At 37.0% G+C, this 16,261-nt stretch overlaps 2 protein-coding genes across 2 annotated transcripts; both read left to right on the top strand.

The window, feature by feature from the left end:
- Positions 1-217: 217 nt before the first annotated feature.
- On the top strand, positions 218-1,684 carry tbcc (tubulin folding cofactor C). The gene has a single exon (XM_073828734.1). The coding sequence runs from the start codon at positions 489-491 to the stop codon at positions 1,542-1,544; it is 1,056 nt and encodes a 351-aa protein (XP_073684835.1). The 5' UTR covers positions 218-488; the 3' UTR covers positions 1,545-1,684.
- A 1,713-nt stretch (positions 1,685-3,397) lies between these two features.
- Positions 3,398-8,318, top strand: prph2a (peripherin 2a (retinal degeneration, slow)). The gene is made up of 3 exons (XM_073828341.1): positions 3,398-4,319; positions 5,029-5,275; positions 6,905-8,318. Exons 1-3 carry the CDS (start codon positions 3,739-3,741, stop codon positions 7,112-7,114), a joined length of 1,038 nt encoding a protein of 345 aa, XP_073684442.1. The 5' UTR covers positions 3,398-3,738; the 3' UTR covers positions 7,115-8,318.
- Positions 8,319-16,261: the final 7,943 nt, after the last annotated feature.

Here is a 16,261-nt window from a genome sequence, read left to right as displayed (position 1 = left end):
TATGGTTTATATTATATATAATATATATTACATTCATCTGTGTGTGTGTATATATATATATATATATATATATATATATATATATATATATAAAATAAATACATGTATAATAATAATAATTCACAGCATGCACATATGTTATGTAAACAAACGAAAATGCGATTAATCGTTTTCTCTAAAAGAATTAATCAACACTTGTTTTTTAAACATGCAAATAATACATTTCACATGAATGAGAAACTAAATATTACTTCAATATAAATATTACAGAAGAAATGTCTAAACAAAGTAACAAATTACTTTCATCCATTATCTAAATTATGTATGGGAAAAACACTCATCAGTTATTATGAACGTGAACATTTAATGCGCCAATAGAACGCCGCGTTACTAACGGCACAGATTCTTACTCCAATCATCGATAAGCACACTTGGACGAGTCGTCACATGACCAACGTGCGCTCACCACTGCTGTTTTGAGAGGCAACATGGCAGCACTGGGAGTGGAAGTTAATGTGGGCAATGATGACGGAGAAACAAACACATCTGTCAAAGTTCCCGAACGCATGTTACGAAGGGATCAAGCGAGGCTGGAGGAGGTAGATCGCCGGAAAAACGTCAAGGAGAGCCGAACCGTGGCTGAAGAAAAAAGCGATTTCTTCACGTCCACCTTTAATGCAGAGAAGACAGTCGTCGAGGAGATGCTTTCCAGCTGTAACGATAATGACCGCGACAAAGCCGGAAAAACACTAGAAGAGGCCACTTTGAAATTTCAACAGCTGCAGAAGTTTCTCAACGACAGCATTATGTTTCTAACCCAGTACGAGATAAGACAAGCGCAAGCATCCCTGCAGAAAATCCAGAGCTCTCTAGGTGAGAAAAGAGACGAGGTGTTGCCTAAAAAGAAATTCGCCTTCAGAGCCAGGAACACTGGAGCAAGTAAGCCGCCTGCATCAAGCCAACAAACAACAGATAAGTCTGCATCTGATGTGGCTGCTACTGTAGTGGTGGATGCTGCTGTCTTTGTAGATCAGTGTGGATTCTCTAATGCGGACAACCAAGTCTTAATCAAGCAAGCTGAGGAGATCCAGCAAGGAGATGTTCTGTTAACTCATCTGACAAACTGTAAAGTCCGGCTTTATGGCTGTCCGAGCACCTTGCACATCAAAAACATCCGTAACTGCGAGATCCTCTGCGGGCCGGTGTCCAGCTCTGTTTTTGTGGACCAGTGCACTGACAGCACTTTAGTATTCCCCTGTCAGCAACTGCGCACCCATAACACCACTGCCACTCAGATATATCTGCATGTCACCAGCCGGGCAATCATAGAGGATTGTAATGGGGTCCGGTTTGCCCCGTTCACGTGGACCTATCCAGGGATTCATGATCATTTCAAAATAGCTGGACTTGATCCAAACAGGAATAATTGGACAGATGTTGATGATTTTAATTGGCTTGCGGCTGGCACACATTCACCCAACTGGACTGTCATTCCTGAGACTGAGAGAGTTTGTAGTTGGGAGGCTGTGGGAGAAGCATCCTAAAAATAATAAAGAAATTCAGTCAATATGACTATAAAATTGACATGCTATAAACATCGAATGTTCTAGAAGTCCTCACTTACAAAGCTCATAAATTAATGTAAAGCTGTATTAGAAAATAATAAAGTCTGAGTTTTATCGCATTTGTGCTTACTTGTGTTGCACAAAGTCTATGTATCTATAATCACTGAATGAAATAATCATTAAAGAGATAGTTCACCCAAAAATGAAAATTCTGTCATTGTTTGCTCACCCTCATGTCATTCCAAACCTGCAGACTTGCTTTTTCTGTGGAACATTAAAGATAATTACTTGTGATAAATGTCTCATTTGTTTTTTGTCCACGCAATTGATTACTATTGAAACTATTTGGTTACCGATATTCTTCAAAATATCTGAGGCGTTTTGTGTAAGTCATTCAGGTTTGAAACAAATGGAGGGTGAATAAATCATTTAGACTTATTTGGTATCAAACATTTGAGTTGTTTTCTATCTTTCGACATAGAAGCATTATGGAAAAATGCTATGCAGATACACTTAATTTTGGTGCTTCTTGTGTATTATATGCAAAACATATGCATTCTACATCGGTGGGGGTTTACATTTTTTTAGTTATAGCTGTTAATATTTAAATACACATTACCAGTAAAAAGTTTTTGAAGAGTAAGATTTTGAATGTTTTTAAAGAAGTATCTACTGCACACCATGCCTGCATTTATTTGATCCAAAGTACAGCAGTATCATTTTGAATTTTTTTAGTATTTAAAATAACTTTTTTTATTTTAGTGTAGTTTAAATTGTACTTTATTCCTGTGATCTCAAAGCTGAATTTTTAGCATCATTACTCCAGTCACATGATCCTTCAGAAAAAATTCTAAAAACATTTAATACTGTTATTATGTTGAAAACAGCTGAGTAGAATTTGTTCAAGTTTCTTTGATGAATAGAAAATGTAGAAGAACGTAATTTGTCTGAAATAGAAATCATAGTAACATTATAAATATCTTTACCATCACTTTTAATCAATTTAAAGCATGCTTGCTATATAAAAGTATTAATTTCCAAAAAAGAAAGAAAATACTATACTGACTCCAAGCTTTTTAATAGTATAACTTGTAATGTTACAAAAGCCTTTTATTTCAGATAAGTCTGAAATATTTTTTTCTTTGATTACATGAATAAATAAAATTTTAATACATATTGAAATAGAAAGCAGTTATTTTAAGTAGTTAAAATATTTTACAATTTTAGCTGTATTTTGGATCAAATAAATGCAGGCTTGGTGAGCAGAAGATAATTCTTTAAAAACATTACAAATCTCACTGTTCAAATACTTTTGACTGGTAGTGTAATTGCAAAAAAAGTGGATTGTTATATTCAGGTACCGTATTATAGTGCATAATGTAGGCTATATTATTATACTACATTAGTGCTTACATTGGTTATCAATACTTTTAGATTTCTAAAATGTATTAATCTTAGTAAATGTTAGTTTGTTCTCTATGAACTAACATGAATAATAGTGTTTTCTTAACTAATATTAACAAATGTTAATAAACACTGTAAAACTGTAAAGTGTTAGGGTTTTTGAGGGTCATCAGTTCCATTCATATTCTAACTTTCAGAACTGTAGAGATCCTCTCAAAAAGTAGCGTGTTTGTCATGAACTCAAAGACCCTGGAAGTAGAAGGTAGTGGTTTTAAGTCTTTGGTTTTTGGTGTCTCTGTAGTTATGCCAGTCATACCATGTGACCAATCAAGCCAATCACAGGCCACGGCAGCAGCTTACGGATTGGCTCATCTACTGGCCAAGGATTTCTGTAAAAGGGATGAGGGTGATTAGCTGGGTTTAGGATGACGTACGGTAACTTTATGTTTAATCATTTGGATCCTTGGCTTTTGTCCTCCCTTTGCAGATAGAGGGACACCACTATTTGCGTCAGTACCTGAGGGCACTGCTGTTTTAATTATTGAGATGAAAATCCATTTTTAACACATCACAAGATAATGTGTTAACACTGGCGTTTACCTTTGGAAGAACCTCTATTATGGGTGTGAAGATCATCATGAAAGTACCTAACAAGTTCTCGCTTTACTGGAATGGATTACACATTGCGCCTTGAACATACTTTCAACGTTCAACTTCTGTAAGCTACATCCACCAGAGTTTTATTTTGGACTTTAACTAGTTGTTCATCATGGCTCTTATGAAGGTAAAGTTTGACCTGAAGAAACGGGTGAAGCTGGCCCAGATGCTATGGCTCATGTACTGGTTTTCTATTATGGCGGGCGTGCTGGTCTTCAGCATGGGCCTTTTCTTTAAAATTGAACTGCGCAAGAGAAGTGAACTTATGGACAACAATGAGAGTCATTTTGTACCCAACATTCTAATCGGGGTGGGTCTTTTAGCATGTTGCCTCAATGCCTGTGGGGGCAAAATCTGCTACGACTCGCTCGACTCCACCAAGTTTGTAAAATGGAAGGCCATTTTGAAGCCCTTTCTCATTTGTTGTTTGTTCTTCAACGCCTTCCTCGTTGTCTCAGCGGCTATGTGTTTTGCCATGCGCATTCCTCTAGAATTCACACTTGCTGAGGGCCTGAAAAATGGAATGAAGTACTACAAGGACACTGATACACCCGGACGCTGCTACATGAAGAGAACTCTGGATCTCATGCAGATTGAGTTCCGCTGCTGTGGCAATAACAACTACAAAGATTGGTTTGAGATCCAGTGGGTGAGCAACCGTTACCTGGACTTCAGCTCCAAGGAAGTCAAAGAGTGAGTGTCTTTTTGCTTCTTAATGGTTGGATAATCTCACCCTTAAATGTAAACATTGGGCTTAGCACTTTGGAGTGGAAGTTTTTGGAATCTGTTTTTTTTTTTTTTTTACAAAATTATTTAGCAAATTTCAAGTCATGGTAGGCAGTGGGTGATTTCCAGAGGTTAATTTGTAGTGTAAGTGGTATCAGGCATGTTAGCCAGTTTAGATTTAGTCACTAATCTTCTTGGATCACATTTTCTTGCCCTCAGAGCTTACTGTCCCTTTCAATCAGTTGAATACCTGGTGGATTGGCTTGGAATAGACATTGAAGTTACTAGCCGAGCACTTGTGCCTTAATATCAAAGAGATTTTCAATGGTTTTTAATGTTTGCCACCTGGCGTCAATTAAAAATGTAATTTATAACAACAAGTAACAATGAAGTAATAATGTATATGTATATTTTTTATGTTGCTTAGTTTTTGCAAGCATTCACAGTTTTCTGCCATTTTTACAAAAATTCTGACTGAGAAATGCACAGAGGCTATAATTTATTTTATTTTGAAAAAAAATTGAAGTCAAATGAAACATTCACCATGCTTTTGATAATCTTCTAAATGTTGTTTTAAATTTACTGTACATTCTACTTCTGTCATATGCATTCTTAAATCTAATGCAAGTAATACCGAAGTGATCTAAAGAATATTTGTGAAACATTTTGTCTTCAGCCGAATCAGCAGCAATGTTGATGGAAAATACCTAATGGATGGAGTTCCTTTTAGCTGCTGCAACCCTAGCTCTCCACGGCCCTGCATCCAACAGCAAATAACCAACAACTCGGCTCACTACAGCTACGACCACTACACCGAAGAGCTAAACATCTGGAAACGTGGCTGCCGAGACGCTCTAGTGTCCTACTATGGTGGAATGATGAACACTATTGGGATACTTGTGCTGATGGTCACCTTCTTGCAAGTAAGATGTTCATTTTTACAATATCGTGTGCTGATCCAGGATCAGACTGTAATCACTTACATTAGGTTCCTCTAATCTCAATGGATTGCACTATAAAGGTCAGAGATCAGTACTTAAGGTTCAGAAACGTAATCCTGTAAACTGTTCAAATCCTGACATTTAAAGTGTTTTGTTGTCTGCCCTAATAAGGTAAAATATAACTACAGATTGTTTTGGCTACAGGTGAGGTGTGATTTAAACCCTGCGCATCATACTATTCCAAAAGTGTGCTAAAATGAAGGTCATACCACGTTGACAGCAGCTTTGTTCCCTCAATCAGTCACCTAACATGGCACTGATCATGGAAAACATCTTACTTGGGTATTATTAAATGTAATACAGTTTGACTACTTTGTAGTAATACTTCTGGGATAAATTTGCCTACATGACTCAAAAATAGAAATTAATAATTAAACTTTAAATGATACATGAAGGAATTTTTTGGGTTACCCATTAAAACATTTTGCAGTGTTTGCGTATAAATTTGAGTATTGATGGAAATCATTTAAAACACTGATTTGAACAAAATCTGCCAGGCTTAAGACATGCAGTCGCAGCAACAAGACCTTGAACTAGATGTGGTGGAGATTAGGAGTGTGAGATGGTGAAGATTCACAGGGATCAAAGGTTCTAAATCTGTAGGGTGGAGCTAAATCTTGCTTTCTTGGAAAAGGTGATTTCAATTCACCAGTTGGAGATGTAGAGCATTATATACAGTTAACACCATCCAGTCAAAAGTTTTTGCACAGTGAAATTTTTAATGTTTTTTAAAGATGTTTCTTTTGGAAACTTTTTTTTACTGTTTTCTATTTAAATATATTTTAAAATGTATTTTATTCATGTGATAAACCTGAATTTTAACATCATTACTTAACAATTTTTTTGAATAGCTGTTCAAAAACATTTGTTATTATTAATATGTTAAAAACAGATGAGTAGATTTTTTTCAGGTGTCTTTAACAAATAAGAAGTTCAGATGAACAGCATTTATCTGAAATAGAAATCTTTTGTAACATTATGAATGTCTTTATCATCACTTTTGATCAATTTAAAGCATCCTTGCTAAATAAAAGTATTAATTTCTATAATTTCTTTCCCCAAAATTATACTTACTCCAAGCTTTTAAATGGTATAATGTGTAATGTTACAAAAGCTTTTTATTTCAGATAAATGCTGATCTTTGGATCTTTCTATTCATCAAAGAATCCTGAAAAAATGCACTCAACTGTTTTAAATATTCAGAATAATAATGTTTCATAAAACAGCAAATCAGCATATTAGAATAATCTCTGAAGGATCACGTGACACTGAAGACTGGAATAATGATGCTGAAATTTTTGCTTTGTCACAAGAATAAATTACATTTTAAAATAAATTCAAATAGAAAGCAGTTATTTAAATAGTAAAAATATTTCACAATATTTTTGCTGTTTTTTCGCAAATAAATGCAAGCTTGGTGAGCAGAACATTACAAATCTTACTGTTTAAAAACGTTTGACTAGTAATGTACATGTATATGAAAGTTAGCTAACAAAGCACATTATAGCAATGATAATGATGTATTTACACATCTAACTCTTCTTGCTTTAGACTGCTGTAATGATTGGACTTCAGTACGTAAACACCTCTCTGTCCACGCTGGTCAACCCCGAAGACCCTGAGAGTGAGAGCGAGGGCTGGATCCTGGAGAAAACGGTCAAAGAGACCTTCACTGACATCATGGCTAAAATGAAGGCCATGGGCAAAGGCAATCAAGTGGACGAGGGGGCAAATGAAGAGGGAGTTGCCACTGTAAGCTGAGCAAGCTCTGTTCACCAAACTTTGGCCACACCTACCTGAGGTAGAGCGCTGTGGGACACAGCCTACAACTGTAACTATATCACTCACACTACACAAAGTGTAAACAAAGCCAATTAAAGGAAGAACCAGTGAAGAAAAATCTAAACACAAACATTTGTCTGTCAGTTACATTCCTTTAAATAAATTAGTAGGCTCTATAATAAAAAAAAGACTTGACATATTAATAATCAAATGATTGGCTTGTAAAGAGTGAAAAATGTAATCAATCAAAATGTAATTTTGCCAGCTTTGCTTTTCCCTTTGACTTTGTACTTTGCTACACAAACAAACATTTTATAGTCTTGTTTTAATTCATATTTGAGTTGATATTCAACCTAAGAATGGCTAGTCAGGGATTTGAAATAGTGTGAAAGATATAAATATGGAAACTAGCCTCAATGCAGCGAGTACTTCTGTTTATTAGGTATAAACATCACTGTTTGTCATGTGACAGGTATGACAAATGAAGAGAAAACACTTTTGAATCACCTTTTAATTTCCACGAGAAGCTAGACAGATGTAAAATGTGTACAAGTGAGAGTGCACAAACTTTTGACAGCAAGTTAGATCTTTTGATTTATTTTAAAATAATGTTTTATAAAAAAATATAAAAGTTATATTTTTGAGGTACTGGGATTGTAATTTGGAAAAGGATATAAAAAACATTATGATATATTTTTGTGACACGTCTGATGATGAGTGCACTGGAGATGCTGATTTTGAAGATTTAGGAGACTAACATTTGAGCCTCCAATATGTGCTATGGTACAGAGGGATAACCAGGTACAGGGTGAGGGGATGCTTGAGAAGGCCCCTGGAGTTAAGGAGACGGCTTAAGACTGGCAGCTAAACCCTGACCTGTGACTTTTGCATCCCACTGCTGGGAGCTCCTGTGCTTTTACATCTGCACGACTACTCCACGAAATGTCCCAGGCCAGAGACTGAAACTCTATGCTCAAAGCTGTAATTTTTTGTAATTATTTTATTTTAATTCTAAGCGTGTGTCTATGTAAATGGTGTAGAATTATTTAAAAATATATTTTTCTTTTTTGTAAAAATACAGTTTACATGAAAATACAATTACTTGCAAGAAAAGTCGACTCTGTTAGAATGGTGTTTGGTGCATAGTGTTTGTTATTGCGAATAAAACTTGTTTAATTGTAAAGTTTCTCTTGTCCAGTCATTTGCTGAGATCAAAAAGCAGGGCATTCTGGGAGCTCTATGGGAGGTTTACCTTATCCAATAAGATCAGCGGAGAATTATGTGATTATTGCTTTCACATTGTATTTGTCATGAGTTTCACCATATGGACAAGTTTTTGTTTTGTATTCAAAACGTGATGTACGTGAAATACCTCACAGTGATCAATAACATGGTATGTTAACAAAATCAAGAAGGTCTTTTCATATAGATAAGCCATATATCTTGGTTTAGTTGCTGGCTAAGCCTGAGAAGTTTTCAACACTAAACATTATAATGTTACGCTTTTACAAACAAAACAGCATATAAGGCTAGAATACTATGGAAAATATGAAGACCGTAAAGAGGGCGACTTTCTCTGGGTATTTTGGTTTGTCGACAAGCACATAAACACAGATGATCTGATAAAGACAGTAAGCTGCTTTTGAGTTTGCTCAGCTTAACTTCTTGGCAGGTGACCTGGACTGCTGCTGCATATCCGGTGAAGAGTATCAAGCAGTGTAGAATACAGAATGTCCTTGAGCAGGTACAGTATGTGTCAAACCAAGCTGTGTACTTCTCCTTCCCTGCTGAAAAAAACAACCAAACTAAGTTGGTTGGCTGGTATAATCTGGTTTAAGCTGGTGGTTTCCCAGTCTGACCAGCCAGGAAAAGTGGCCAAAACCCCTCTAAAACCAGTCTGGTTGACCAGATAAAACCAGCCAACCAGCCTAGGCTGGTTTTAGCTGTTTGTTTGTTTTTTTTTCACCAGAGTTTTTACCCTATTTTCCCTTAAAGTCACAGGATTTCTTTTGGAATGGAAGGAAAACATGTCAGTCCTGATGCATAATTAGATTTTTGTAACAAAGATAGTGATCTTATCCATCTTCCCTGCTGAAAAAACATCTAAAACCAGCCTAGGCTTTTAGCTGGTCAACCAGGCTGGTTTTAGCTTGTCCGCAGGCTGGTTTTAGAGGGGTTTTGGCCACTTCCCAGCCTGGCCAGGCTGAGAGACCAGCAAAAACCAGCTACTTCCAGCTTAAAGGCTAAGACCAGCCACTCTGGTGGAAAAAAAAACTGCTAAAACCAGCTTAGGCTGGTTGACTGGTTTTAACTGGCCAACCAGCCTGGTTTTAGCTGGTCAGCAGGCTGGTTTTAGAGGGGTTTTGGCCACTTTGACCAGCTAAAACCAGCTACTTCCAGCCTAAGCCAGCTAAGACCAGCCTAGACCAGACCAGTTAGGCTGGTTTTAGCTGTTTTTATTCAGCAGGGTTATTCTTAAACCTATGGGCGAAACTTCCGGTTCATTAGCCACTATAGGGAAATAAGGAGAAAAATAACAACATGCAGCAAACAATAAAGGGTTTTGCATTTATCAAGAAGCAAAACGAACTGTTTTGTACGAGCTGTTTTTAACATTGTACGAATGTTAAAAGAGCCAGATCATAAACATGTAGGCTAGGCTATTTATTTATCTCCACTTCAACAATAACTAATTTGGCAGTACTTTTTGCACTTTCATATAGCTTAATGACACCAGTGGCACGGAAATCTCACGTTTCGACTTTAAAGAGTATAAACTCGAAGGATTTGTACATTGACCTGTTTTTAAATCCTCTTTCTTTAACTTGAACAGTAGGGGTCAGTGACAGATCTAGGTCAACCAGCATAAACACCTCATTAAACCTAAACTATCGATTTAAGTCTCCGATAAACACTGCCACCAGTTGGTGTGTTCTTTAATATATTGAAGTGGCGTTCGATAATCATTATTATCAAGCTATTGATGTGGGTCTCTCTCAAGTTGCATTTGTTTCTCAGACTGAATTAAGTCTCTGCAAACACTACAAAACCCGTTTCGCTGTGTTGTGATGGATTGTCTGTTGTCTCTCTGGGGATCTGAGCTCCTCTTTCTGTTCCTCTCAGCTGGAAAATTGCCTCATCTCTCGATCCATCTTTTGCCAACGTCTTCAGGCAAAGCTGAGCTCCTTCTAGAATCATACAGACTCCCACTCTCACACTCAGTGGCCATTATACCACCAGTGTTCACCCACTTCAACTTCTCTGCATGGTTTGTATTATGATCTGCTTCAGAAATGGCCTAACAGACTGTTGTTTACTATTCACAAAATAAGATACTGTTTTGCCATTAGTGGTGAGGAGTTTGATTTAATCCAGCTGCTCTAAAACCAAAACCAAAAAGGTGTGGAAGAAAACTAAAAGCTACCATTCGATTGGATCAAAGAAGGCTATGATCTATGCTATGATCAACTCCAGAGTGATCAAAGAAATTCCCGTGAGTACGCCTATGTGAAGCCAAGCTATCGGCAAGAAGCCCCTGCAAAGTCCCATTAGTTGAAAAAATCCCCATAGTTGAAATAATGACACTTGCTGAATAGGTTACAAATTGCCAAAGAACACATTGAGCGTCCTAAAGAGAAATGGCACAATATTTTGTGGACTGATGAAGGCAAGATTGTTCTTTTGGGGTTTAGGGGCCACAGGCAGTTTGTCTAATGTTGTCACATGATCCTATAAAGATCCTGTGAAGAGAAGCATGAGGTGTAATGATTATAAGCATGTATTATATAGGCTGGCTGTTTTGAGATGTTTTAACGGTACCACTTTTAAGGCTACTTTCCTGGCTGTTATGTCTTTCTGCTCATGTTAATAAAATGGCTCACTGTAGCTGACAGTTAATAAGGCAGAGATCTCACATGGTGTTCTGTGTCTTTAGTCTTTTACAGCCTCGTCAGTAATGTGTCTGACTCTGAGAGACGTCTGATGGCTGAAGACAGCCCACACATTCAGCTAAATGGGATCATGATCTCTGTCTTTTTGAATGATGCAGGGATCCGTGTGAGTGAGGGTAAGTGTGTGCGTGTACATCAACTGTAACTTCTCAGAGAGTATTCTTTGCACAGACTTTAGTGTTTTCATGATGCTTCATCAATCGCCATATTGGCAGCCCTGAACTTAAGCAATGCCACTGAACCGAACGAAACTTGCATATTTGATTGATTATTGCTGCTGAAAATGGTCAACTACTGTCATGTTTTGGACTGTACTAATCAGTTGGATCAGAAAAAAAAAAAACATTCAGAGTGCTATAGACTGGCAAAAGTTAAAAAGTAAAACAAATCAAGAAGATGAGTGCAACAAAACTAAGGAACAAAAGGCGTTTGTGGTTGGCCAAACTGAACCAAGTTTTCCAGGGCAAGAATCCTGACAATGCTTGTGTTTGTTCTTATCATTTCCAGTCAGGTAGGTGAAATATTAGGCTAATATCTTAATAACGTATCTTTACCACCTATTAACTTTAGTTTGTCAAAATATTATGCTCTTTCCTGCTTACTAAGTTCTTTTCTATAAGATTTAGTAGCTTCCACACATTTTTTCCATGGTTTAGACAGCATAAATGAGCATAACAATGTATTGAGTAGTACATTAACTGTGTAATCCATGCTGTTGTTTACATCTGAGTATCCCCAATATGTCTGTGCATCCGGGTGACTGACCAAATGGTGACATAAGTGCAAACCCTATAGGAATGACTGATCCAAATACAAATCAAAACATCTTTCTCCATTTGTCACCAGTAGAGGGCAGTGTTTTGTGTTTGTTGGTCTTCATTTGCTCAAATATAGTTGTATAACTGCTTCAAAAAGATTAAAATAAGTAAATCATGGTGGGCTTGACCTTCACAGTTGGGGTAGTTGGGACTTGTTGACTCGGGTAAGTTCTAATTGGTTATGTCTTAATAACTGTAAGGTTTTTAACACATTTGGTGTGGTTCCTCTAGCAGTGATTTTAAATGTTTTACATTTTAAATATTCAGATGCAACTAGCTAAATGGTTGAAGGGTGTCTTTAGATGAGCAGTACTTCTCAAAAATGTCAGGTTGAAGCACAATGTCAGTTTTATGTGCTGTAGTTTTAAACAGATGATTAATTGTGGTATGTTATGGTCTTTTATTTCGTTTATTCAGTGTATATACACACACATAGTCAGCCACACTTTATTTGTAAGTGGAAGCAAACAAATATAAAAATGAAAGTTACCAAGATAAAGCAAGCATTTACTGGTTATGTGATCTCAAGATGTTTTCTTCAATGAGGTTACTGGCTTGATATAAAATAAATGAGTTTTTATTAGGCTTTTATTTGACTACATTATTCATATAGTGTGAGTGTACATGATTTCAACATATTATTGTAATTTGTAGAACTTTTTAAAAACAGTGTACCTTTAAGTGTTTTATTCATGAGAAATTAACATAATCTTCCTCATGGGGGCAGCATTTACTGGTGTGACACATTTTGACAGACTTTTCTGTCAGAATACAAGTAACACCCATGTGCTCTTTGTATGCAACCCCAATCATTTCTCAAGAAAATATCTATCATATACAATCTGATTTGAACAATATTCCCATGGATAAAAAGCAGAATAATCTCATGATGATCAAACACTTACACAGTCGTGACCCCAGACGTTTCTCTCACCCCTCTGCGCTCTGTGCTTGGCCTAAGTCCAGGGTTGCTCTCATTCTACGTGACCCGGAGATAAATGCCTGCGAGGAGACCACTAATGACAAAAACAGGCTGGGGAACGAAAAAGGAAGAGATAAATGGACGCACTGAAGTGAAGAACGAGAGATGTAGTTTCATTGTTGCAGGGCAGGTTAAACTGTGTGGCTAGAGGAGAGAGTGGTTTGTCTTTTATTATACTACTGGCTGTTGCTCCTCTGAGATCAGGATTAAACACAAAAAGTCTGTAGGGAAAGACTTCATTATGTGATTTACAACATGGCCGCCAGCTTAGCTCTGACTGTGGGTCTGTCAGGAGCTCTGGTAGCGTTTATAGTTAAAAACACACAGGTGACTCTACTTTCCTGGCAAGTTTTTTAATATATATTTTTAGTCTGACTGCCCTCCAGTGAAGGTGAAAGGCTCTTATGGGCTTGGGTTGTCTTTATTCAGCCTTGGAGCCATTAGCGTGTCAAGTTATGCTGAAGTAAGGCTTCATTGTGAGTAAATGTTGGGTCTTTTTGTTCTCTGCACCGCTTTGCAGGGGTTGTTGGCAGCAGAGCTTAAAGGTATAATTAGGTTTTGATAGTGGTAATCTTTATTCAAGGTAAGTTGACTGAGACTTTGACTTTTGTTTTAAAAAGCTGATCTCATCACATCTCTCCAGTTCTGATTCAAAGTCCTGTCTAAAGGAATATTTCAGGTTCAAAGGATATTCAGCATCTGCAGTTGATTCTTATATTGTGGTCTTACCTGGATGATCCACAGCTGTGTTATTTGTTAAGTGATAGTTGTTCATGAGTCCATTGTTTGTCCTAAACAGTTAAACCACCTGCTGTTCTTCAGAAAAATTCTTCAGGTCCCACAAATTCTTCGGTTTTCCAGCATTTTTCTGTATTTGAAAGCTTTTCAAGAATGACAGTATGATTTTGAGATCCATATTTTCACACTGAGAACAACTGAGGGACTCATATGCAACTATTACAAAAGGTTCCAACATTCACTGATGCTCCAGAACGTAAAACGATGCATTAAGAGCCGGGGGTGAAAACTTTTGAACAGAATGAAGATGTTTACTTTTTTTTTTTTTTTTTTTGCCTAAACATCCTATTTTTCATTTGGTACTGCCCGTCAGAGGCTTCAGAAGATAGTTACATGTTCCCCAGAAGACAAAATAAGTCTAGTTTAACCTGATTTTCAAAATCAAAAAGTTTTCTTAATGCATGATTTTCCCTTCTGGAGCATCAGTGAGTGTTTGAACCTTCAAATACACAAAAATGCTGAAAAACCAAAGAATTTGTGGGACCTGACAGATTTTTCTGAGGAACAGCAGGCAGTTTAACTTAGTGATGTATGTCTCTAGACCAGTCTTGGTCTCGAGACCACTTTTATGTGGTCTCGGTCTTGTCACGGCCTTGACGGTCTTTGGTCTCGGTCTTGTCAAGGTCTCGCTGTCGCAGACCGTCATAGTGGTCAGGGATTTAGCAGTACTACACGCTCAAAAAAAAAAAAAACTACACGCTCTAGAATCTTTGGTATCCACGACAACACAATGTTGTTAATGCAACATTAAAATTTTGCACCCTTCAAATCAAATGCAACCAATCACATGCATGTTTTTTTTTTTTTTTTGTGACAGCCGTTGGCGCTCATCCATCCATATGACGTTATGCCCTCTATGTTAACAGTCAATGGTTATGCCTCAGTGAGTGTAGCGTAGAACGCAAAGGAGAGACAAGCACATATCCAGCAGCTAGTAGACTACAGTGGCAGTCAGTATGTCAACGAATTCCTGTCATAAGATTTGTGTCTTTAATCTGTGTGTGTGTTTGATTACAGTATTGTATTTAAGATGGTGTTTTACTAAATAAATGGTCTTTTAAATATCATCTGCATATCTCTGTTGTGTTGACTAAACATTAGGCCTAATCCAAGTTTATAATTGTGTATCTTTAATTTGATGTTACGATTTCATCTACACATTAAGTATAATTTCAATTGGTTATATTTCTCATTCTTTAGACAGTTGTTGGAGGAGCAAGATGGTGTTGGGGGTGTTTGATGTTTTGTCAGATGAACCAGTCAGTACCAGTAATGTCAGTCCTCATCAGTATGCAAAAGTTAAGGGAGTCTCAATCCTCTAATAGTGCAGTAACAGCCATCATACAATTGCTACACAAAGTTGATCTCACCCAGTCTGAAAAAACATTTACAGTGAGCTCAGTCACACACATGGCATGGTCTGTCTCTGTATTGCTCTGCCTGTAGTTGAAGTAATACCGTCTAATATGTATTGAATGTAAACTGTGGCTGAACCCTAGTATGCTGCTGTTCATACAAGTTATTGCGTAGCTTCAACACTAGTCTGTTTTTTTTCTCCAGTCTCGATTTGGTATCGGTCTTGGTCTCGACTTAGTCTTGGTCTTGACATGGTCTGTCTTGGTCTTGGTCTTGGTTTTGTCTTGGTCTCGATACCTTCTGGTCTTGGTAGTGTCTTGGTCTCGGTTTAGGCAGTCTTGACTACAAGTCTAGTTTAACTATTCATGAACAACTATCACTAAACAAAAAAAAAACAAAAAACAACAACAACAACAACAACAAACATTGCTGTGGATCATTCAGGGAAGAACACAGTTTTAAGTTTTTGTAAACTTTTGAACGGGGTCATTTTTATAAATTGAACTATTATTTTCACTATATGTAAAAATTGTTTATGTGAAATATCTTATTCAGGTCAGTACTAGATAAACAATAACATGCATTTTGCATAATCCCTCTTATTTTGGTAAAATAACATTTTGGAGATTCAGAGGGGATGTAAACTTTTGACCTCAACTAGTCTGTATGACTAGACATTAAAGGGGCTATATGCAATTTTCTGAAATTTAAACTTGCGACTGACACCTGTGGCCAAAAAACGGAACTGCTCTTCCTTTCTGCTCGCTCTCGCAGCGTGCGCTCGTACGTACACACTTCACAAGTCATCCGCTGCAAAGAGGTCAACATTATGTTTACAGAGGTAAGAACAGTCAAATACATATATTGTTTGAGAAACTAAGTTTGTTTGCAATATATATGACTAGGGGTGGTGGCAGAGTGATCTGAAACGTTTAACATGAACGCGCTTGATGTCACATCTGCAGACAGCGCACGAAAAATTCCGACCCGACAGAAAATAGGAAAAATAGGATACAGGCTTATAGGTGCATCCACTGTGAGCTGACAAGGTGTCAGTATGCTCATCAGGAGATGTTTGAGTCATAAATGGTCAAATAAAAAGGCTATTGTTACGTTTATTTTGTGGAAAAAGTTGCATATAGCCCCTTTAATTTTGACTAATTTGTAATATTATTCAGTCTATAATTCTATGAAAGAAAAAAATTTGTTGAATACAGTCATT

This window comes from Garra rufa, chromosome 22, assembly GCF_049309525.1.
Source record: "Garra rufa chromosome 22, GarRuf1.0, whole genome shotgun sequence".
In the NCBI taxonomy this organism is placed as follows: domain Eukaryota; kingdom Metazoa; phylum Chordata; class Actinopteri; order Cypriniformes; family Cyprinidae; genus Garra; species Garra rufa.
The sequence above is the reverse complement of the archived record's forward strand: the minus strand, read 5'-3'. Positions and strand labels throughout refer to the sequence as shown.